At 44.2% G+C, this 23,367-nt stretch overlaps 1 protein-coding gene across 4 annotated transcripts in view; it reads left to right on the forward strand.

Moving 5' to 3' along the window:
* The window catches only part of KPNA7 (karyopherin subunit alpha 7), a 96,261-nt gene that overhangs the window by 50,376 nt on the left and 22,518 nt on the right, over positions 1–23,367 (forward strand). For all 4 annotated transcript variants that reach the window (XM_049699273.1, XM_049699271.1, XM_049699272.1 and 1 more), the window contains 2 exons: positions 10,867–10,955; positions 13,030–13,155. In XM_049699273.1, coding sequence (XP_049555230.1) covers positions 10,890–10,955; positions 13,030–13,155 — 192 coding nt within the window. In that variant the 5' untranslated portion in view covers positions 10,867–10,889. The remainder of the gene's footprint in view (positions 1–10,866; positions 10,956–13,029; positions 13,156–23,367) is intronic.

Genomic DNA, 23,367 nt, shown 5'->3' on the forward strand with positions numbered 1-23,367 from the left:
ACAGACACACAGGGACACACACAGACAGACACATGGACACAGAGACACACTCAAATACACACAGATACACAGGCGCACTCACAGACATACACAGATGCACACATACACACAGACACAGAGACACACACCGGCATACCCACACAGAAACACACACAGACATATACACACATACACACAAGCTCGCATGTGCAGAGGCCAAGGACGGTGACAGCTGCATTTGTCAGGAGCCATGCATTCCCACGGAGCTGTGGATTCTCAAAGACTGACCTCAAGGACAAAACCTTCCCTGGATCCCCTGAGGAATTGTGACATCAACTCTCCAATTCTGGGGTTCTTTTTTTAATCCCTTTTACATTATTAATATAAATGAACGGGCATTTATAAATAACCAGTGATGCACGGAGTTGGGGGGATGATGGAGCAGGTGGCCGGGGACATGGGTAACAAGGAGGAGTCCTGACTGCAGAGGATTTAAAGACAATGAAAACCGAGTAGAAATCAGTCTGCGTTTACTAGAGCCCTGCGCTGGCCGGTGTAAACTGTGTCAACGGTAAATACTCCTCCCCCTCCCCCACCACTTGGGAGTCCACTGTAAATAACAGTATTAATGATGCTACGTGAACATGAAAAACATGTTCTTGTTTTAAAGAAAGAAATCAGAAGGAAGGAAATTCTGAGCCCTGCTACAACATGATGGACCTTGAGGACGTCACGCTGAGTGAAGTAAGACAGTCCCAGAAGGACAAATACTGTGTGATTCCACTTATATGAGGTCCCTAGAGTCATGACATTCACACAGACAGAAAGTAGAAGGGTGGGTGCAGGGGCTGGGGAGTCAGTGTTTAATGGGGACAGAGTTTCAGTTTGGAAAGATGAAAAGAGTTCCAGAGATGGACGGTGGTGATGGCTGCACAGCAGTGTGAATGTACTTAATGCCACTCTGTATACTCAAAAATGGTTAAAATAGTCAATTTTATGTTATGGTGTTTTGTTTTTTTGTTTTTTTTTTTCGGTACGCGGGCCTCTCACTGTTGTGGCCCCTCCCATTGCGGAGCACAGGCTCCGGACGCGCAGGTTCAGCGGCCATGGCTCACGGGCCCAGCCGCTCCGCGGCATGTGGGATCTTCCCGGACCGGGGCACGAACCCGCGTCCCCTGCATCGGCAGGCGGACTCTCAATCACTGCGCCACCAGGGAAGCCCTATGTTAAGGTATTTTACTACCATAAAAAAAGAAAGAGACAGAGAAAGAGAGAGACAAGGCAGGGGGGAAAGGAGGGAGGGAGGGAAGGAGGGAGGGAGGAAGGAAGGGAAACAGTTGCGACCCCAGCACAGGCAGTAGCACACACTGAGGCAAAGATGGGGCCACACAGACCTGGTCTTCCCATCATGTAACCTCAGGCAATTCACATCGAGGTCGGCAGCCTCAGTTTCCCACTCTGTGAAATGCGATTGGTAATTCCTACTGCATCAAAGGAGTCAAGGCAGGTTAAACAAACCAGGTAAACAAACCCATCCAGGTAATTCAATCTCAAGAATTCAACGTAAGAGTTTGTTGGAAAGGTGTAGGAACCTGCCGTCAGACCAGTGGGCAAGTGGTCCCCAGGGCTCAGCCCCGAGCAGAGGTTGGGAGGGTCGAGGAAAGGGGCTCAGTGGAGGGTGGGGCTGATGGAGGAAGGAGATGGAAGCGGGGAGCTGAGGTCATGCTCCCAGCCTGGGTGGATGGTGTGGCCCTTGCCAGTGATCCGGGCTTAGGAGTCGGAGAGGATGAAGTGACCTCCACTTGAGGACTCGGATTCCATCTCAAGTGATCTTCCTGCTGCTTTTCTGAGTCCTCTGGGTGGCGACTGTGGGCTCTGTGCGGTGAGCTGATTCGATTTACTCAAAGGACGCCAGCTCAATGCTTGGCTCAGGAAGGGTATTGAGCGTGCCCACTGTACACCCTGGCTACCTCCTGGGTGATGGAGGGGGGAACGCCTGGAACACAGTGGGGGCAGGGGGAGAGCCTGGCTCTGGGGCCAGCACGCCCACTTATGCATTCCACAAATATAATGAGCAATGACTCTTCCTGGCCATGGGGATAAAGCATCGAGTCAAACAGACAATGCCCCTACCCTCGTAGAGCTTATGCTCTATTTCAGGGGTGGGGATGGGAAATAAACAAACAAGTGAATGCATTGCATTTCAGTTGTTAGCAAGTGCTGCCTGGGAGAACATCAGAATGAAGTGAGTCAGGTGGGGATGCAAGGATGGGGTGAGGTTTGATTTTAGACAGGGTGACCAGGAATGGTCTCTCAAAACTGACACCTGAAGGAAGTGAGGGAGGCACAGGGAACAGCAGGTGCAAAGGCCCTGAGGCCAGCGTGGTCCTGATGTGTTTGCAGGACCGAGAGGAGGCCAGGGTGGCTGGAGCCAGAGTGGAGGGAGTAAGGTCAGAGGACGAGGATGGGAGGCAAGGCAGAGCATGAAGGGCCTCACAGGCGATTGTAGGGATGTTGGGAGCACTGGAGCGTTTGAGCAGCAAAATGGTGTAACTTGACTTAAATGTTTAAAGGATCTGTGCATGTGTGTGTGTGTGTTTAAAAGCCCGAAGGGGCACAGGCCAAAGCAGTGATGGCTGTGATGAGGTGGGAGGGTCGCCGGTCCCAAGTGGAGGTGGAGAGAGGTGGATTGTCTCAAATGCCTTGGGCAGAACAGGGAGGCCTAGGGCAATCTCTCTGCTGGCCTTGGATCCTGTGGGAATCAGGCCTCCCGTAAGTCATCCTGAATCCCCCTTTTCTGACACCATCCCTTACCAGCCACCTCAGCTTGAAACCACAGCTTTAACTTATATCTCTGTGTCATTATCACCCACCACTGCCTCGAGCGGCTCACCGGGTCCCACCCCAGTTCTGAGCCGACTGGCCTTTGCTGTATCCCCACCTCGATGTTCTCCAGGCACCTGGATGTGCGGGTCCAACCCTGAACCCCATGCTTCACCAACTCAGAACCCCGACTTCTCCGCCCCCATCTCCTGCTGTAACCAGGGTGTCCTGGGGTCAGACACCTCCTCTTTCTAGCCCCACCTGGGAAAGAATCCTCCTCTTACCCCTTCCCTCCAGGTTAGCCTAAATATTCTAAAATGACCCACTAAGAATGTTGCTTTTGGTAGGTGTGATCATGGTATTTTGGTTTAGTTTTTAAGTCTATCTGTTAGAGATTCATTCTGAAACTTTATGGATGAAATGATATGCCTGCGATTTCCTTTATAACACACCAACCAGAATCGATAAATACATAATAAAAAAGATGGGGGGAGAAGAAAGAAAGGTGGAATTGGTAACTGTTGGACCTCGGTGTCCTCAAGGATTCGTTTGTACTCTTCTCTCCCCTTTTACAAATTTGGAACTTTCCATAATAAAAAAAAGAAAGTAAAAATAAGGCAAATAGGAACACAACCCTGCTGGGACCTTCGGGGGCTGCCTGCTGCTCTCCGGACAAAGTCCAAACACCTTCAAAGAGTGAGTAACAGGTGGGTGCAGCCCCCTGACACTCTTCGGAATTCCTGGCTCAAAGAGCAAACAGACGTAATTGGTTTTATCATTGATTTAAAATCCCCTACAGGGCTTCCCTGGTGGCTCAGTGGTCAAGAATCCACCTGCCAATGCAGGTGGATTTGAGCCCTGGTCCAGGAACACGGGTTTGAGCCCTGGTCCAGGAAGATCCCATGTGCTGCAGAGCAGCTGAGCCCGTGTGCCACAGCTACTGAGCCTGTGCTCTAGAGCCCATGAGCCATAACTACTGAGCCCACGAGCCACAACTACTGAGCCCGCAATCCACAACTACTGAAGCCCGTGCGCCTAGAGCCTGTGCTTCGCAACAAGAGGAGCCACCACAATGAGAAGCCTGCGCTTGCTACAACTAGGGAAAGCCCATGCACAGCAACAAAGACCCAACAGCCAAAAATAAATAAATGAAATAAATATATTTTAAAAATTAATTAAAAAAAAAATCCCCTACAGACAGTGCAACTCCCTACTGCCTGGACCAGAGTGGATGGCTCCCTCTGCCCCTCCCCTGTACACCAGGCCATCTTTGACCTGGCACCTGACCCCATCGTCCCTCTAACAATCCTGAACAGCCTCTGTTCCCAAGTGAACCATGGCTGGGTTTTCTTGCCTTGGTGCCTTTTCCTATGCTGTTCCCTCTGCCTGGAGCATTTTTCTCACAATTTTTCACCTGCTGACTCCTTTTCCTACAGACGTGGCTCTAGCATCACCTCTTCCGGGAAGCCCTCCCTGACCTCCCCTGCCCTGTGGTGTTGCAATTACTCTCCTGTTCCCACTCTAGGCCCATCTCTGCTCCTGATGGGAGGGCGGGAACCAGGTCGTCTTGTTCACTGTTGCACACCAGGGCCTGAAACGCAGTGGGGACAATAAATATTTGTTGAAGAAATACAGAAATTTTGTTCCTATTTCCATTTTGATACGAGACAGACCCATTCCCACCACCACCCAATCTTTTGCCTGCCTTGGGAAGAAACATTTGTTAACTGTTCGACAGCAGCTTTAAGCCTAATCCTTCAATTTTAGGAAGAGGCCACTCAATCCAGCTGAATCCCGGAAGCCTTAAAACACCCAGAATACAAACCCTTCCCTGGAGGTAGACGCCGCCGCCCCTCGCCTCTTGATCATCCATCTGAGGGTCTCCAAGGCTGCAGCTGCAGAGCCTGAAGGTTCGCGGTGCCTCTGAGGCTCCCATCTGTACCTTGTCGGTGCATGAGAGTCACCTGGAGACCTAGGCCTCCCTCCGCACCCCACAGGCCAGCTCAATCAGTCTCTGGGGTGGGGCCCTGGCGGCAGGGTGGGCGGAGCTCCCCACGTGATTCCAAGAACAGTTGACATTGGTCAGAAACCAGCCCCGTGGGGATGGGCCAAATGCCCCTAAAGACATGCCACCTGCTGAGAGGATTTAAGGCCAACCAGGGGGCTGGAGACTACGGCTCCCTGTCAGGTGAGTGATGGGTGGGTGGAGGGTGCCGGGGACCTTAGAAGCTGTTTGGGGGCCCCAGAGAGGTTGCTGCGGTCATGACCTCCCCCAAAGCTTGTGGCCTGCCTGGAGCAGTGGCTCCCAGGAGGCCCAGGCTGGGCCTTGCCCTGTTGAACTTCAGTCTTGGTCGACAGAAGCTGTGCTAAGGGGCGCTTGGCTTGTTTTCAGGATGGGTGAGGAGAGGGTGGAAGTTGGTGGGGACCCTTCACCCTCCAGAGCCCAGGCGGGGTTGGGGGGATGGCAGGGGGCCTGGGGCTGCGTCACCCGCACGGCAGCCGGCAGCCTGTAGATCCGTGTGCCCTGCGTCTTTGCTGGTGTCCTACTCCCTGAAATATCCCTCGGGATGTTCTCACCTGGGGAACAAAGCCTTTCCAAGCCTTGGAGGTGGATCACGGGAAGAAGGCCTGGTTGCTTGCTTCCTTCTTGCTTTGACACGTGCCTCTCATCTTGGCCAGCGTGGGCCGGGGAGGGAGGCATGGCTGTATGTCTCCCAGCCTCCAAGGTGGTGTCAGGACACCTCTATTTGGTAAAACCGTGCAGGGAGCGGAAAAATGCTGGTGGAGGGGGCGGGGGCCCTGGAAGTGGAGACCACCCCCCTTCCCCGGGGGCCCACTCCAGCCCCCGCGGTGTCTGCTTGCTGACCTTGGAGCTGAGGTCAGCTCAGTCCTTCTGAATAAGCCTCACTCACTCCAACCCAATGCGTGGTTTTAGCTTAAAACAAATCCCACTTTGTTTGAACAAGGGGCTGTTAGTGATGTAGATCTGAACACACATCGAAAGATGTCCCCGGTCCAGGCGGAGTGAAGAAGCATGCTGCCAAACCCTGCCTGTGATCGGCTCCCCTCCTGCAATCAGCACCTCGGGGCACGTGCAGAGCGGCTGGGGCGTGTAGAGGGTGGTGTGCGTTTTCAGAGGTTAACAAGGAGGAGGGTTATGGGGAGTTAATGCTCAGTACGCTTCTGAAGTATTTCATTTTCTTAAGCCGTGAGCATGTATTAAAATCAGAAAAATCCTGCTTTATAGAAGCCAGCTCTGGGGTGATGAGACATATCTTAATTTAAAGCCGGTTTGGGTTCATGAAAGATGCTCACAGTGAAAGTTTGGCTAGACCTAGGGAAGGACAGAAGAAACCAAATGGCCTGTAATGCTCCCACCAGAGAAAATGACCCCATGCCGTTACTAAGGCGTGGCCAGGGAGGGTCCCTTGGGTGGGCTTCTGCCACCTGACACCCAGGGCAGGGGGTCTCATAGTGTGGGGAGCAGCAGAGCTGTCCTGAGGCTGCGGGGGTGGTGTCAGCCCCTACGTTGATGGTGTTCGCCTACGTAACTAGTCTGGCTTTCTCTGGATCTCAAATTTAGAGAATCAATGAAGAAAGGTACTGACTTTGAGTTTGTTGCATAACTCAAAGCCTCCAAATTAGCGTTCTCATTATACTACTGGTAAAGGATGACGGGGTAGCCAGCTCTCCTGGTGCTAGAAATAGCCATGTGAGGGGAAGGAATCACGTTTGAGCTGTGAGTAGAGAAGCCTGTGAAAGCCAGAAGGATCTGCTTTGCAGCTGGCTTTGCAGGATGTCCCCAAATGAAGTGGTGTGGCCAAATCTGTGACTTTCAAACTGCTTTCAGGGACAAGGGAGGATTCTGATCTGAAGTCAGGCTTTCCTGATTATGCCGCCTGATAAAGGCCTTCCCCTTGATTTTCGGTTTTTGGTTTTTGGTTTTTGGCTGCACCGCGCAGCTTGTGGGATCCTCGTTCCCCGACCGGTGATTGAACCCCGGGCCCATGGCAGTGAAAGCACCAAGTTCTAACCACTGGACCTCCAGGGAATTCCCATTCATATTTGATTTGAAGGAAAGTGGCGGCCCTCTGAACCCCTGGATCCACTTCTCAGGTTCCTTATGGCCATACCATCTGAGATGTGGCAGAAGCAGGCATGGTTCCCATGGCAACAGTCCTAGAACTAGGCCCTGCCTTGGGTCTCTCAAGGAGCAAAAGCATTTCATCCCCGTGTACCAAGCCGGCCTCTGTGCACATTCAGACAGTCTCATGAGCTGAGTGGGTCAGACCCCTAACAGTGAGTGAGACGCAGCAATGAGGTGGCAACAGAGTGTTTCCAAAGTGGCCTCTGTTGTTTCCATTGCCTAAAACGGTGAGCTTTCCTGTTTTCCAACATCTCACCCATGTGTTAAGTGCCACCCACGGTGGAGATTTGGTGTTTCCTAATCAGACCTTGTTAACAGATTACGGCTGCAAAGTTTAGTGATCCAAAGCATGACGCAGGAGTCAGACATAGGCTGATTCCTGGCTCTGAGGCTTAACAGCTGTGGGAACTTTGGCAAATGGCATCTGCAAAGGTTTCCTCACTTGCAAAATGGGGCTCTCTCTCCCTTACTGTTAATGTTGCTTCATGTTTTTTGAGTTTTTTATTAATTTATTTTAAAAAATTTTATCGGAGTGTAATTGATTTACAGTGTTGTGTTAGTTTCAGGTGTACAGCAAAGTGATTCAGTTATACATATACATATATTCATTCTTTTTCAGATTCTTTTCTCATATCCTTTATCACAGAATATTGAGTAGAGTTCCCTGTGCTATACAGTAGGTCCCTGTTGGTTATCTATCTTATATATAGTAATGTGTGTATGTTAATCCCAAGCTCCTGATTTATCCCTTCCCTCCACGTTTCTCCTTTGGTAACCATAAGTTTGTCTTTGATATCTGTAAGTCTGTTTCTGTTTTGTAAATAAGTTCATTTGTATCTTTTTTTTTTTTTTTTTGTGGTACGCGGGCCTCTCACTGTTGTGGCCTCTCCCATTGTGGAGCACAGGCTCCGGACGCGCAGGCTCAGCGACCATGGCTCACGGGCCCAGCTGCTCCGCGGCATGTGGGATCCTCCCGGACCAGGGCACGAACCTGTGTCCCCTGCATTGGCAGGCGGACTCTCAACCACTGCGCCACCAGGGAAGCCCTGTATCATTTTTTTAAAATTAGATTCCACATATGAGTGATATCGTATGATAGTTGTCTTGCTCTGCCTGACTTCACTTAGTAGGAAGTGAATTTCTAGGTCCATCCATGTTGCTGCAAATGGTATTATTTCATGTTTTTTTTAATGACTGAGTAATATTCCATTGTATATATATACCACATCTTCTTTATCCATTCCTCTGTTGATGGACATTTAGGTTGCTTCCATGTCTTGGCTATCATAAATAGTGTTGCAATGAACTTTGGGGTGCATGTAGCTTTTTGAATTAGTTTTGTCTAGATATATGCCCCGGAGTGGGATTACTGGTTCATATGGTAGTTCTATTTTTAGTTCTTTAAGGAACCTCCATACTGTTCTCCATAGTGGCTGTATCAATTTACATTCCCACCAACAGCATAGTAGGGTTCCCTTTTCTCCACACCCTCTCTAGCATTTATTGTTTGTAGACTTTTGATGATGGCCATTCTGACTGGTGTGGGGTGATACCTCATAATGTTGCTTCATTTAATCCTAAGTGTCCAATATTCCTGGTATGTAATAAACACATTTTGGCCATTGCTGTCTGAAATAGGCCCATAATACTATCCTGCTCCTAATTTATATTGCCATATGTCTTACCTCTCGGAGATGTAGCATATAGCTCCTTATTTAAACCCAAATCTCGGGTTGCAACTGATCATCCTTTTGACCTTGGCTATTACAGCAACTGGAAAACTCTTTTGCGATGGTGTTTTCAAGGGTGTCATGATGAATAGCAATGATTTACCTGTGGGTCACTGGGTAAAAAGCAACTCTTTCTTTCCTGATGGGGCAGGATTGGAGATGACTTTAAAGTAGATGAAGGGATGGGACATGGTTACTCTCTGGCCTGAGCCTCCAGGGCTGAGATTGTCCTGCAGCATCATTCTTTCCTCTTCCTGATGTGCTGGCTTCTGGTGTATTGTTGGAGGTCAGTCTACCTCCAGCTTGAACTTTTAACTGAATTAATCTAAAGCCTGAGATTGTCTCAAGCCAACTTATACGTGGTGCTTCTCCTGGTAAATACACAGCAATGGAAGGGCTATGGATGTCACCGAGGCTCCTTGACTCTCTGGGGGTCGGGGTGGTGGAGGTGACCAGTGTGACTTTGTTAATGGAATGTTTAGAGCTTCGCAAATGTTCCTGTGACCCATTGTGTGACCCATTGTGTCACTCTCCACCTCTCCAGATGAGACGTGCTGTGGGGAGGGAGCAACTGGTCAATTCTGGGAAGTAATTTGCATTTCCCACTCTCAGATTTGCACACATTGTCAGCTATTCTTGCCCAAGCTCCTAAAGAGACTAATGCCTTAGAACAAGCAAAGTCACAGCAGTGAAGCCTCAGCTCTGAGGCTCAGCTGACTTGCTCTCCTATCTGTCTGGGGCTGGTGGTGCTTCTTTTTATGGATTTGTCCCTGGCATGGTAGCCGCTGTTAACCGGTAGTGCCTCTGAGGCTGTGCTTCTGTTGTTCTGTCTCAAATTCCCTCCTTTCCCTGGTCCCTTGCAGGCTCTTTGTTTTCTTGGACCCTAATACACAGGTCACCAAGACTCAATTCTTGTTCTGTTCTCAGATAGAGTTCCTCTTCTCTCTCCTTGGCTCTCTCCTCACAGAATTCGCCAAGTTGTCTACACCGTCCCATCCAAATTGATATGTCTAAATTAGTCTTTCCTACCAAAATTATTCCCAGCTGCTCTACTCGCAAGAAGAGAGTCTGTTGGTCATCTTTATCCAGTTTTCTCTTTGGTAGAATGTAGTCTGGCCCATCCTGTATACTTAGAAACAGATGAATATTCATTGCATGCTTGTAAGAAAGGTTATTCCCTGCTGCCCTGTAGGAAGTCCAAACTTGCCCTGATCTGAATAACCTCCTCTAATGGAGGGCTAACTCCCTTTGTGAGCTTATCACTCACCACCCTCTTCTAACAAATATTTGAGTACCTACTTACTACATGCCATGCATTGTGAAGGGGCTGAGGAATCATAACTAAGACACGCATGGTCCCCTTGTCCTCGGGAGTACGGAGGGGAAGATGCACTAACAAGAAAATACTGAGTTGTGGTAAAAGCTATGGAGAAAATGAAACAGACAGATTGGGAAGATACTTAGCTTCTTAGATAGGAAAGAATCGTTGGGTAAAAGTGGGCTGAGGCCAGTTCACGTAGGGTGGGCATCATTGTGAACTTGAGTTTTCTTCTAAGATCAACCAGCCACTAGAGTGTGGGAAAAAAGTGGGGAACACTACATGGTCAGTTTCTTTTTAAAAGATCACATGGCTTTGTGTAGAGAACAGATTGGGATAAGGCAATGGGAGAAGCAAGGAGTAGAGTTTGGAGGCAGTTGCCATAGTGTGGGTGAAAGGTGATGGTGGGCTGGACCAGGGTGGAGGAAGTCCTCTAAAAAATTAGGAGTGGGACATACTTGAGACAGTCCTTTACTAATGTGCTGGTGGATTGGATGTAGGAGAAGAGGACCATCTTCCTGTCATAGCCTGGTTGGGCTCCTCGGCATCCTGTACATATGCTCTGTACAGAACTCCTTGGACCCAGCCACATGGAAGGGTTCTGTGCTTTCCCTCCAGCCTACCCTAGCCATCAAAAGCCCAGCTCAAGCCAAACTGCCCCTAAAAAGGTATCCCTTACTCCTGTAGCCCAGGGCTGGTCCCCTCTGAGTTCCCATGATGCTCATTGCCTGTTGAACTGGCATGTGATGCCTGTGGATGCTGCTCTCTGTTCCACCGTGGGTCCTTTAAGGGCTTATAGCCCGGATGGCTTTTACATAGTAACCACATACTGGGCACTGAAAATCTCTTTGGAACTGTCCTACCTACAGGTGCTTTACTTCTTCTAGTCAATATGCCGACTTTAGAAGCTCCGGAAGAGAGGCTGAGAAAATTTAAGTATCGTGGCAAAGATGCATCTGTGAGTATGAAGCAATACCTTACTCTATCAAGGATGGGCGCAGTAAAAAGCACATGGTTGAAATGCATTAAAAATAGTGGAGGGCTTCCCTGGTGGTGCAGTTGTTGAGAGTCCGCCTGCCGATGCAGGGGACGCGGGTTCGTGCCCCGGTCCGGGAAGATCCCACATGCCGTGGAGCGGCTGGGCCCGTGAGCCATGGCCGCTGAGCCTGCACATCCGGAGCCTGTGCTCCGCAACGGGAGAGGCCACAACAGTGAGAGGCCCGTGTACCGCAAAAAAAAAAAAAAAAAAAAAAATTGTGGAGAGTGGGCTAGATGGGGTGAACAAGCAAGCATAGCGGAATGTTCATTGTGGGTAAGTGCATGGATGTTCATTGAATAATCCTTTTAACTTTTCTGTATATCTGAAAATCTCATAGTAGAATATTGAAGGTGGGGAGGATCAAACCTCATGGACTTGGTCGGACAACTGTAGACTCAGATCAAGGTCTCCATGTGATCTTGAAACTATTGAACTTCAGAGCCTCAGTTTCTTCATCTATAAAACAGGGCTGATACCTACCTCTTAGGACCTGGGTAGCATCATCAAGTACCTGGTATATAGATGCTTACCTGCAGCTCTGCATGTCAAGGGGGCTTACCAAGGAGCTAAGATGTTGGGAATACAGGTACCAACCAGCATGCCTTGAAGAGAAATAGGACTCAGAGGTGAAAAGTCCAGACTGCTCTCTCTACTGGGATGAGCACGAGGGCTGGGCCAGGGAGGCTGTACTGTGTGTGAATCTCTCATTCAGCTTCTCTGGTCTCCAAGTTTTCTGTCTAGCTCTGTGTCCTATATCTGTGTATCTTGACTGACATATCAAGTTGGCTACGCCTTGGGAATCTGAAAGGCAGCCAAGGATAAGGAGAGCACAAGGGCATATCCACCCAGTTGAACACCGTCCAAAGCCAAATCCCTCTTACTTACACCCTTTCCAACAAGCTTGGCTGTCTGGCTTCCAAGACCACCGCAGATTAAAGGAAACCAATTAGAACAAAGAAATCAAACCCTCTATGGGGACAGCAGCAGGAAGGGCCAGGAAATGAGAAGGTAGAAGCCAAAGGTACCAAATTCTCTATGGGGAAGGGCCGCTTAGTGATGGGAGCAACACGACAACTGGCTCCATAGGCCCCCAGTGTGTCCCCACCTTTCTGGATAACACCACAATGACCCTATTTTCTTTTCTTTTTTTTTTTTGGCTGCACCGCATGGCTTGCGGGATCTTAGTTCCGCGACCAGGGATTGAACCCCGGTCCCCAGCAGTGAAAGCACCAAGTCCTAACCACTGGACGACCAGGGAATTCCCATTGACCCTAGTTTCAAGCAAGGCTCAAATAGCTCCTTTAAGGAACCAGAAGTATCTAATATACACTGACTTCCTTATAATTAATATTTTAAAGTCTTCAACCCCAAACTCATCTATCCATAAAGATTAGGTCATTTCCCCAGGATTCTCAATACTGTAAGGTCTGAGTTTTGCCTGATAAAAAAAGAAAAGGGGTGTTTGTTTTTAGAATTTCCATCTTCCTCAGTCTGGTGTCCAAGTAAAACTCTTGGGATTGGATCAAGGTTTGAATGACTTATAGGCTGATTCCCAACAGTGGAAATGGTCAAGGACACCTGGAGCTGGGGTGCTCCCTTCAGTTCCCTGCCCCACCTGGGTGCCCACAGCTAGAAGGCACAGGCCTGCTTCTCTGGAAGTAATCAGCACCAATGAAGATGTGCTCAGATTCAGGGCAATGGGATGCTTTGCTCAGAGGTCTCTACACCTGAGAATCCTGGCTGGCCAATGGGTGTAAATGGTCTTCCTTCACTTTGAGAGGAAGATTGATGATCTCTCTAGAGGTGGTAGAGGAGGAGAAAGAAGCAGAGGAGGCTAACTGAGCTGACTATTGACTAGCTGTGTGATCTGAACTCTTCCAGCCTGTTGAATTTGTAAAAGTGAAATTGGATGCTTTGAAGTGTGCTCTAAAGGCTAAACAGGGTGACAACCTGACTTCCCAGTTCTAAGGGCTCCCTTTCTTTTCCTCATTAGATGAGGCGGCAGCAGAGGATAGCAGTCAGCCTGGAGCTCCGGAAAGCCAAGAAGGATGAGCAGTCCTTGAAGAGGAGAAACATCACGGATGTCTCCCCTGACGCTTCTGAGCAACAGACCAAACGGGTACGTCGGGAACATGGCATTTAGAGCAGTTGGGTATAAAATACATCCTTAGTAAGTTTCTCTGCGTTGAAAATGTTTGAGTCAGAACTTGCAAGCTCTAATGGAGTTCCTTTAAGGAAAGGGGTAGAGAGATGGTGATTAGAACTAAACTGGTGTTTTCAGAAAGCTAAGTGTCATTAGCTTTGTGGCCGTGAGTCTGGGATCTATGTTCTAACAGGGGGTGGAGAAGATGCTGCCTCTCATTGAAAATTCACTTGCTGCCATTCAGCCGGAAACAGAAAATGAGGGGTCATGGAGGTTCTCCCTCACTGGAGGCACATAGTCACTCGACGTATCACATCTTACCTAGGACTTGAATGCTGTCATCTAGCTTCCATTCTCCATCTGCCCCAACCTCACTCAAGGCAAATCCTGGGGTACTTCCAGGCCAATATTGTTGTGGTGAATCTTTTGCTGAATGCCCTGACTTAGGAGGGTTAGAACTCTGATGGTGTTGTGTCTTCATGTCTTTTATGATCTGTTATGTTAACGATCCATGTGCATCCTTGCATCCTGCTAGGATTAAGCCTCTTAGAGGGCGGAGATTGGTTCAATCTGGGCAAGTGGATCCCATGATGTTCTACTGTCCACCAAATGGGATGGCTGTGATCATTCTTTGAATTGCCGTAGGACTCTGAACCCTACTCTACCCAGCTGCATTCGTCTAGAGGAGTCCCTAGGATTCCTGCCACCCAAGGAAGATGAAACTGTGAAACACAACTATGAAAGAGTTTTCTTTTTTATCCTATATTAGCATGTTCCTTTTAAAATTCTAATTCACATACCACAGAATTCACCCTTTTAAAGAATATAATCAGTGGTTTCTAGTATGCTCACACGGTGGTGAGACCATCACCGCTTACTAATTTCAGAACATACTCATCACCTCAGTAGAAACCCCACACCCACGAAGCAGTCACTCCTCACTCCTCCTTCCCCCAGCCTCTGGTGACCATGAATCTACTTTGTCTCTGTGGATTTACCTATTCTGGATATTTCATATAAAGGGAATCATATAATACATAGCTTTTCGTGCCTGGCTTCTTTCCATCAGCAAAATGTTTGCAAGGTTCATTGATGTTGTAGCATGTGTCAGTACTTTCCTTTTTGTGGGTGAATAATATTTCATTGTATACCACATTTTGTTTATTCAGTCATTAGTTGATGGACATTTGGATTGTTTCCATTGTGGGGGTGTTATAAGTCATGCCACTATGAACTTTTTTTTTTTCTCTAAAAAATTTATTTTTATTTTTTAGTTTTTTAAATTTTCGGCTGCATCGGGTCTTAGTTGTGGCATGCAGGACCTTCCTTGAGGCATGCGGGATCTTTCGTTGTGACACGCTGGCTTTTTGTTGCGGTGCACAATCTTCTCTCTAGTTGTGGCGTGTGGGTTTTCTCTCTCTAGTTGTGGCGTGCAGGCTCCAGGGTGCGTGGGCTCTGTAGTTTGCGGCACGCAGCCTCTCTTGTTGAGGTGCGCCAGCTCAGTAGTTGTGGCGCATGGGCTTAGTTGCCCCGTGGCATGTCGGATCTTAGTTCCCTGACCAGGGATCGAAGCCTCGCCCGCTGCCTTGGAAGGTGGATTCTTTACCACTGGACCACCAGGTCCCCGCTATGAACGTTTTATGCACATGTTTTTGTCTGGACATATTTTCAGTTCTGTCAGGTATATGTAGCCGTTGAATTGCTGGGTCGTATGATAATTCTAAGTTTAACTCTTTGAGGCAGTGCTTGTGGTGAGCTGAATAATGTCCCCGCACCCCCAATATCTCCCTATCCTAATCCCCAGAACCTGTGAATGTTACCTTATATGACAAAAGGGATTTTGTAGATGTGGTTAGATTAAGGATTTTTCTTTCTTTCTTTTTTTTTTTTTGGCTGCGTTGGGTCTTTGTTGCTGTGCACAGGCTTTCTCTAGTTGTGGCGAGTGGGGGCTACTCTTTGTTGTGGTGCGCGGTCTTCTTATGGCAGTGGCTTCTCTTGTTGTGGAGCATGGGCTCTAGGTGCGCGGGCTTCAGTAGTTGTGGCACACGGGCTCAGGAGTTGTGGTGCACGGGCTTAGTTGCTCCACAGCATGTGGGATCTTCCCAGACTAGGGCTCAAACCCATGTCCCTTGTATTGGCAGGCGGATTCTTAACCACTGCGCCACCAGGGAAGTCCCCAGATTAAGGATCTTGAGATGTGGAAATTATCCTGGATTATCTGGATGGACACAATGTAATCCCATCTGTCCTTATAATAATAAGAAGGATGAAGGACAAGGCAGAGCAAAAGCAGACATGAGCGTGTAGTGCCTTGAAGATGGGAGGGGTCAAAGGCCAAGCAACACAAGAAGCCCCACTAGAGGCTGAAAAAGGCAAGAAAATAGACTCTCCTCTCAGAGCCTCCAGGAGGAAACAGCTCTGCCAACATCTTGACTTTAGTCCAATGAAACTGATCATGAACTTCTGACCCCTAGAACCGTAGGCTGTAACTTTGTTTTAAGCCACTAAATTTCTGGTAATTTTTTACAGTACAAATAGGAAACAGATAGGCTGCCAAACCTGTTTCCAAAGCAGCTGCATTCCTGTACATTCTTACATCCTTACCGACACTTGTTATTATTCATTTTTGGATTAGAGCCATTTTATGGGTGTGAAAGGTTGTATTGTTGTAATTTTGATGTTTTCCTAATGACTAATGATGATGAGCAGTTTTTCATGTGCTTACTGGCTATTTGTATATCTCCTTTCGAGAAATGTCTATTCAAACCCTTTGACAATTTTTAAAATCAAGTAATTTGTCTTTTTTTTTTTTTATTTTTTGCGGTATGCGGGCCTCTCACTGTTGTGGCCTCTCCCGTTGCGGAGCACAGGCTCCAGACGCGCAGGCTCAGCGGCCATGGCTCACGGGCCCAGCTGCTCCACGGTATGTGGGATCTTCCCAGACCGGGGCACGAACCCGTGTCCCCTGCATCGGCAGGTGGACTCCCAACCACTGCGCCACCAGAGAAGCCCAATTTGTCTTTTTATTGAGTTGAAAGGGCTCTTTATATATTCTGAACATTAGACCCTTAGCAGTTATGTGATTTGCAAATCTTTTCTCCCATTCTGTGGGCTCTCGTTTTACTTTCTTGATAGACTCTTTGAAACACAAATGTTTAAAATTTTGAAACAGTCCAATTTATCTATATTTTGTCTTTGGTTTGCTTGTGCTTTAGGTATCATATCTAAAAATCCATTGCCTAATCCAAAGTCACCAAGATTTATGCCTATGTTTCCTTCTAAGAGTTTTATAGTTTTAGCTCTTATGTTTAGGTCTTTCATCCATTTTGAGTTAATCTTTGTAAGTGGTATGAGTAGGGGTCCAACTTCATTGTTTTGCATATAGATGTCCTGTTGTCCCAGCACCATAAAGGCTATTCTTTCTCCGTTGAATGGTCTTAACACTCTTGTCAAACATCAGTTGACCATAAATGTGAGAGTTTATTTGTGGACTATGAAATTTCTACCATTGATCTATATGTTTATCCTTATGCCAGCACAACAGACTTGATTACTGTAGCTTTGTAGTAGGTTTTGAAATTGGAAAGTGTGGGTCCTCCAATTTTGTTCTTTTTTTCCCCCAAGATTATTTTGGCTCTTTGGGATCCCTTGCATTTCTATATGAATTTTAGAATTGGCTTGTCAATTTTTTCACTAAAGGAAGCTCAGATTTTGATGGAGATTGCATTGATCAGTTTGTGGAGTATTGCTATCTTAACAATGTTAAGTCTTCCAGTTTATGAACATAGGATATTTTTCAATGTACTTAAGTCTTCTTTAATTTTTAAAAATAGTTTTCAGCATATAAGTGTTGTGCTTATTTTGTTCAATTTACTCCTAAGTATTTTATTCTTTTTGATGCTACTGTAAATAAACTTATTTTCTTAATTTCAATTTTGTATTGTTCATTGCTAGTGTACAGAAATACAACTGACCTTTGTATGTTATCCTGAAACCTAGCTGAACCTTGTCTATTAGCTCTAAATTTTGGTGTGTGGGTTCCTTAAGATTTTCTATATTCAAGATCATGTCATCTGCACACAAAGAGAGTTTTACTACTTTCTTTCTAATCTAGATGCCTTTAATTTCTTTTTCTTGCTTAATTAACCTGTCTTGAACTTCAATACTGTGTTGAATAAAAGTGGCAAGAGTGGATATCCTGTGCTGCTCCTGATCTTAGGGGGGAAGTTTTCATTCATTTACCATTGAGTATGACGCTAGCTGTGAGTTTTTTGTAGATGCCTTTGTTAGATTGAGGAAGTTCCCTTTTATTTCTAGTTTGTGTTGAATGCTTTTCCTTTTTATTAATCATGAAAGGGTGCTGGATCTTGTCAAATGCTTTTCCTGCAGTTGTGGAGATGATCGTGTTTTTTTTCCCCGTATATTCTATTGATATGGTATGCTACATTGATTTTCATAGGTTGAACCACCCTTGCATTCCTGGGTTAAATCCCAGTTGATTATGATGTATAATCCTGTTCATGTGTTGATGCATTTTGTTTTCTAGAATTTGTTGGGGATTTTAAGATATATTCATGAGGGATACTGATCTGTACTTCTTGTAATATCTTTGTCCAGTTGATATTGGGGTAATACTGGACTCATAGAATGAGCTAGAAAGTTCCCTCTTCTATTTTTTGGAAGCATTTGTGAGGGAGTGCTGTTATTTCTTCTTTAAATGTTTGTAAAAATTTACCAGTGGAGCCTTTTGTATCTGGGCTTCTCTTTGTGGAATTAAAAAAATAATAATAATTCAATCTCTTGTTTATTCAGATTTTCTATTTTTTAACCACTTTTGGTTTGTGTTTCTAGGAATTTGTCCCTTTCATCTAGATTATTTAATTTGTTTGTATACTTTTTTCACAGTGTCTCTAATCTTATTTATTTCTGTTAATTCAGTAGTAATGTTCCCAATTTTATTCCTGGTTTTAGTAACTTGAGTCTCATCTATTTTTCTCTTGGTCAGTGTAGCTAATGATTTGTCATTTATGTTGCTCTTTTGAGCCAACTTTTGGTTTCATTGATTATTTTTTTCCTCTCTATTTTTTTCATTCTGTTTCATTTATTTCCACTCTAGTATTTAATATTTCCTTTCTTCTAATATTTTTGGGTTTGATTTTCTTTCATTTCTAATATTTTAAAGTAGGAAGTTAGGTTATGGATTTGAGAGCTTTCTACTTTTTCAATACTTGCGTTTATGGCTACATATTTCCCTCTGTGCTCTGCTTTATTTACATCTCATTGGTTTTGGTATATTGTATGTTTTTTTTCCCATTCATCTCAAAGTATTTTCTAAGTTCCCTGGAATTTTCTTCTTTTTATCCATTGGTTATTTAGTTTGGAGTAATACCATTTTAATTTCAATAGTATATAAAACAATACTCCTATATAACTTTATTCCCTCCCTGCTTTTGCTCTCATTATCATCCAAGTTACCTCTTTACACATCATGTGCCCATTAATATAGGTTTATAATTATTGCTTTATGCACTTGTCTTTTAAGTCAGAAGAAAGACTTACAGTAAAAAATACATTTATACTGTCTTATTTATTTATTTTTATTTTATTTTATTTTTTTTGGCTCCAAGCTGTGTGTTGGATCAGGTCTGTTCTATGCATTTACTCATTTTTCTTTTTTTTTGAATTTTATTTTATTTATTTTTTTATACAGCAGGCTCTTATTCGTCATCCATTTTATCCACATCAGCGTATACATGTCAATCCCCCAATTCATCACACCACCACCGCCCCACCCCCTGCCGCTTTCCCCTCTTGGTGTCCATACATTTGTTCTCTACATCTGTGTCTCAATTTCTGCCCTGCAAACCGGTTCATCTGTACCATTTTTCTAGGTTCCACATATATGCGTTAGTATACGATATTTGTTTTTCTCTTTCTGACTTAATTCACGCTGTATGACACTCTCTAGATCCATCCACGTCTCAACAAATGACCCAATTTCATTCCTTTTTATGGCTGAGTAATATTCCATTGTATATATGTACCATATCTTCTTTATCCATTAGTCTGTCGATGGTCATTTAGGTTGCTTCCATGACCTGGCTATTGTAAATAGTGCTGCAATGAACATTGGGGTGTATGTGTCTTTTTGAATTATGGTTTTCTCTGGGTATATGGCCAGTAGTGGGATTGCTGGGTCATATGGTAATTCTATGTTTAGTTTTTTAAGGAACCTCCATACTGTTCTCCATAGTGGCTGTATCAATTTACATTCCCACCAACAGTGCAAGAGGGTTCCCTTTTCTCCACACCCTCTCCAGCATTTGTTGTTTGTAGATTTTCTGATGATGGCCATTCTGACTGGTGTGAGGTGATAACCTCATTGTAGTTTTGATTTGCATTTCTCTAATGATTAGTGATGTTGAGCATTCTTTCATGTGTTTGTTGGCAATCTGTATATCTTCTTTGGAGAAATGTCTATTAGGTCTTCTGCCCATTTTTGGATTGGGTTGTTTGTTTTTCTGATATTGAGCTACACGAGCTGCTGGTAAATTTTGGAGATTAATCCTTTGTCAGTTGCTTCACTTGCAAATATTTTCTCCAATTCTGAGAGTTGTCTTTTTGTTTTGTTTATGGTTTCCTTTGCTGTGCAAAAGCTTTTAAGTTTCATTAGGTCCCATTTGTTTATTTTTGGTTTTACTTCCATTTCTCTAGGAGGTGAGTCAAAAAGGATCTTGCTCTGATTTATGTCATAGAGTGTTCTGCCTATGTTTTCCTCTAATAGTTTTTATAGTGTCTGGCCTTACATATAGGTCTTTAATCCATTTTGAGTTTATTTTTGTGTATGGTGTTAGGGATTGTTCTAATTTCATTCTTTTACATGTAGCTGTCCAATTTTCCCAGCACCACTTATTGAAGAGACTGTCTTTTCTCCATTGTATATCATTTCCTCCTTTGTCATAGATTAGTTGACCATAGGTGCATGGGTTTATCTCTGGGCCCTCTATCTTGTTCCATTAATCTATATTTCTGTTTCTGTGCCAGTACCATATTGTCTTGATTACTGTAGCTTTGTAGTATAGTCTGAAGTCAGGGAGTCTGATTCCTCCAGCTCCGCTTTTTTCCCTCAAGACTGCTTTGGCTATTCAGGGTCTTTTGTGTCTCCATACAAATTTTAAGATTTTTTGTTCTAGTTCTGTTAAAAATGCCATTGGTAATTTGATAGGGAGTGCATTGAATCTGTAGATTGCTTTTGGTAGTATAGTCATTTTCACAATATTGATTCTTCCAATCCAAGAACATGGTATATCTCTCCATCTGTTGGTATCATCTTTAATTTCTTTCATCAGTGTCTTATAGTTTTCTGCATACAGGTCTTTTGTCTCCCTAGGTAGGTTTATTCCTGGGTATTTTATTCTTTTTGTTGCAATGGTAAATGGGAGTGTTTCCTTAATTTCTCTTTCAGATTTTTCATTATTAGTATACAGGAATGCAAGAGATTTCTGTGCATTAATTTTGTATCCTGCAACTTTACCAAATTCATTGATTAGCTCTGGTAGTTTTCTGGTGGCATCTTTAGGATTCTCTATGTATAGTATCGTGTCACCTGCAAACAGTGACAGTTTTACTTCTTTTCCAATTTGTATTCCTTTTATTTCTTTTAATTCTATGATTGCTGTGGCTAGGACTTCCAAAACTATGTTGAATAATAGTGGTGAGAGTGAACATACTTGTCTTGTTCCTGATCTTAGCGGAAATGCTTTCCGTTTTTCACCATTGAGAATGATGTTTGCTGTGGGTTTGTCATATATGGCCTTTATTATGTTGAGGTAGGTTCCCTCTATGCCAACTTTCTGGAGAGTTTTTATCATAAATGGGTGCTGAATTTTGTCAAAAGCTTTTTCTGCATCTATTGAGATGATCATATGGTTTTTAGTCTTCAATTTGTTAGTATGGTGTATCACATTGATTGATTTGCATATATTGAAGAATCCTTGAATCCCTGGATAAATCCCACTTGATCATGGTGTATGATCCTTTTAATGTGTTGTTGGATTCTGTTTGCTAGTATTTTGTTGAGGATTTTTGCATCTATATTTGCATCTATATTCATCAGTGATATTGGTCTGTAATTTTCTTTTTTTGTAGTATCTTTGTCTGGTTTTGGTATCAGGGTGATGGTGGCCTCATAGAATGAGTTTGGGAGTGTTCCTTCCTCCGTAATTTTTTGGAAGAGTTTGAGAAGGATAGGTGTTAGCTCTTCTCTAAATGTTTGATAGAATTCACCTGTGAAGCCATCTGGTCCTGGACTTTTGTTTGTTGGAAGATTTTTAACTACAGTTTCAATTTCATTACTTGTGATTGGTCTGTTCATATTTTCTATTTCTTCCTGGTTCAGTCTTGGAAGGTTATACCTTTCTAAGAATTTGTCCATTTTTCCAGGTTGTCCATTTTATTGGCATAGAGTTGCTTGTAGTAGTCTCTTAGGATGCTTTGTATTTCTGCGGCGTCTGTTGTAACTTCTCCTTTTTCATTTCTAATTTTATTGATTTGAGTCCTCTCTCTCTTTTACTTGATGAGTCTGGCTAATTGTTTATCAATTTTGTTTATCTTCTCAAAGAACCAGCTTTTAGTTTTATTGATCTTTGCTATTGTTTTCTTTGTTTCTATTTCATTTATTTCTGCTCTGATCTTTATGATTTCTTTTCTTCTGCTAACTTTGAGTTTTGTTTGTTCTTCTTTCTCTAGTTCTTCAGGTGTAAGGTTAGATCGTTTATTTGCGATTTTTCTTGTTTCTTGAGGTAGACTTGTATAGCTATAAACTTCCCTCTTAGAGCTGCTTTTGCTGCATCCCATAGGTTTTGGATCATCGTGTTTTCATTGTCATTTGTCTCTAGGTATTTTTTGATTTCCTCTTTGATTTCTTCAGTGATCTCTTGGTTATTTAGTAATGTATTGTTTAACCTCCATGTGTTTGTGTTTTATACATTTTTTTCCTTGTAATTCACTTCTAATCTCATAGTGTTGTGGTCAGAAAAGATGCTTGATATGATTTCAATTTTCTTAAATTTACTGAGGCTTGATTTGTGACCCAAGATGTGATCTATCCTAGAGAATGTTCCATGTGCACTTGAGAAGAAAGTGTAATCTGCTTTTTTTGGATGGAATGTCCTATAAATATCAGTTAAATCTATGTGGTCTATTGTGTCATTTAAAGCTTGTGTTTCCTTATTAATTTTCTGTTTGGATGATCTGTCCATTGGTGTAAGTGAGGTGTTAAAGTCCCCCACTATTATTGTGTTACTGTCGATTTCCTCTTTTATAGCTCTTAGCAGTTGCCTTATGTATTGAGGTGCTCCTATGTTGGGTGCATATATATTTATAATTGCTATATCTTCTTCTTGGATTGATCCCTTGATCATTATGTAGTGTCCTTCCTTGTCTCTTGCAACATTCTTTATTTTAAAGTCTATTTTATCTGATATGCATATTGCTACTCCAGCTTTCTTTTGATTTCCATTTGCATGGAATATCTTTTTCCATCCCCTCACTTTCAGTCTGTATGTGTCCCTAGGTCTGAAGTGGGTCTCTTGTAGTCAGCATATATATGGGTCTTGTTTTTGTATCCATTCAGCAAGCCTGTGTCTTTTGGTTGGAGCATTTAATCCATTTACGTTTAAGGTAATTATCGATATGTTTGTTCCTATTACCATTTTCTTAATTGTTTTGGGTTACTTTTGTAGGTCCTTTTCTTCTCTTGTGTTTCCCACTTAGAGAAGTTCCTTTAGCATTTGTTGTAGAGCTGGTTTGGTGGTGCTGAATTCTCTTAGCTTTTGCTTGTCTGTAAAGCTTTTGATGTCTCCATCGAATCTGAATGAGATCCTTGCTGGGTAGAGTAATCTTGGTTGTAGTTTCTTCCCTTTCATCACTTAAAGTATATCATTCCACTCCCTTCTGGCTTGTAGAGTTTCTGCTGAGAAATCAGCTGTTAACCTTATGGGAGTTCCCTTGTATGTTATTTGTCGTTTTTCCCTTGCTGCTTTCAATAGTTTTTCTTTGTCTTTAATTTTTGCCAGTTTGATTACTATGTGTCTCGGCGTGTTTCTCCTTGGGTTTATCCTGTATGGGTCTCTCTGCACTTTCCTGGACCTGGGTGGCTATTTCCTTTCCTATGTTAGGGAAGTTTTC

This window comes from Orcinus orca, chromosome 16, assembly GCF_937001465.1.
Source record: "Orcinus orca chromosome 16, mOrcOrc1.1, whole genome shotgun sequence".
Classification (NCBI taxonomy): Eukaryota; Metazoa; Chordata; class Mammalia; order Artiodactyla; family Delphinidae; genus Orcinus; species Orcinus orca.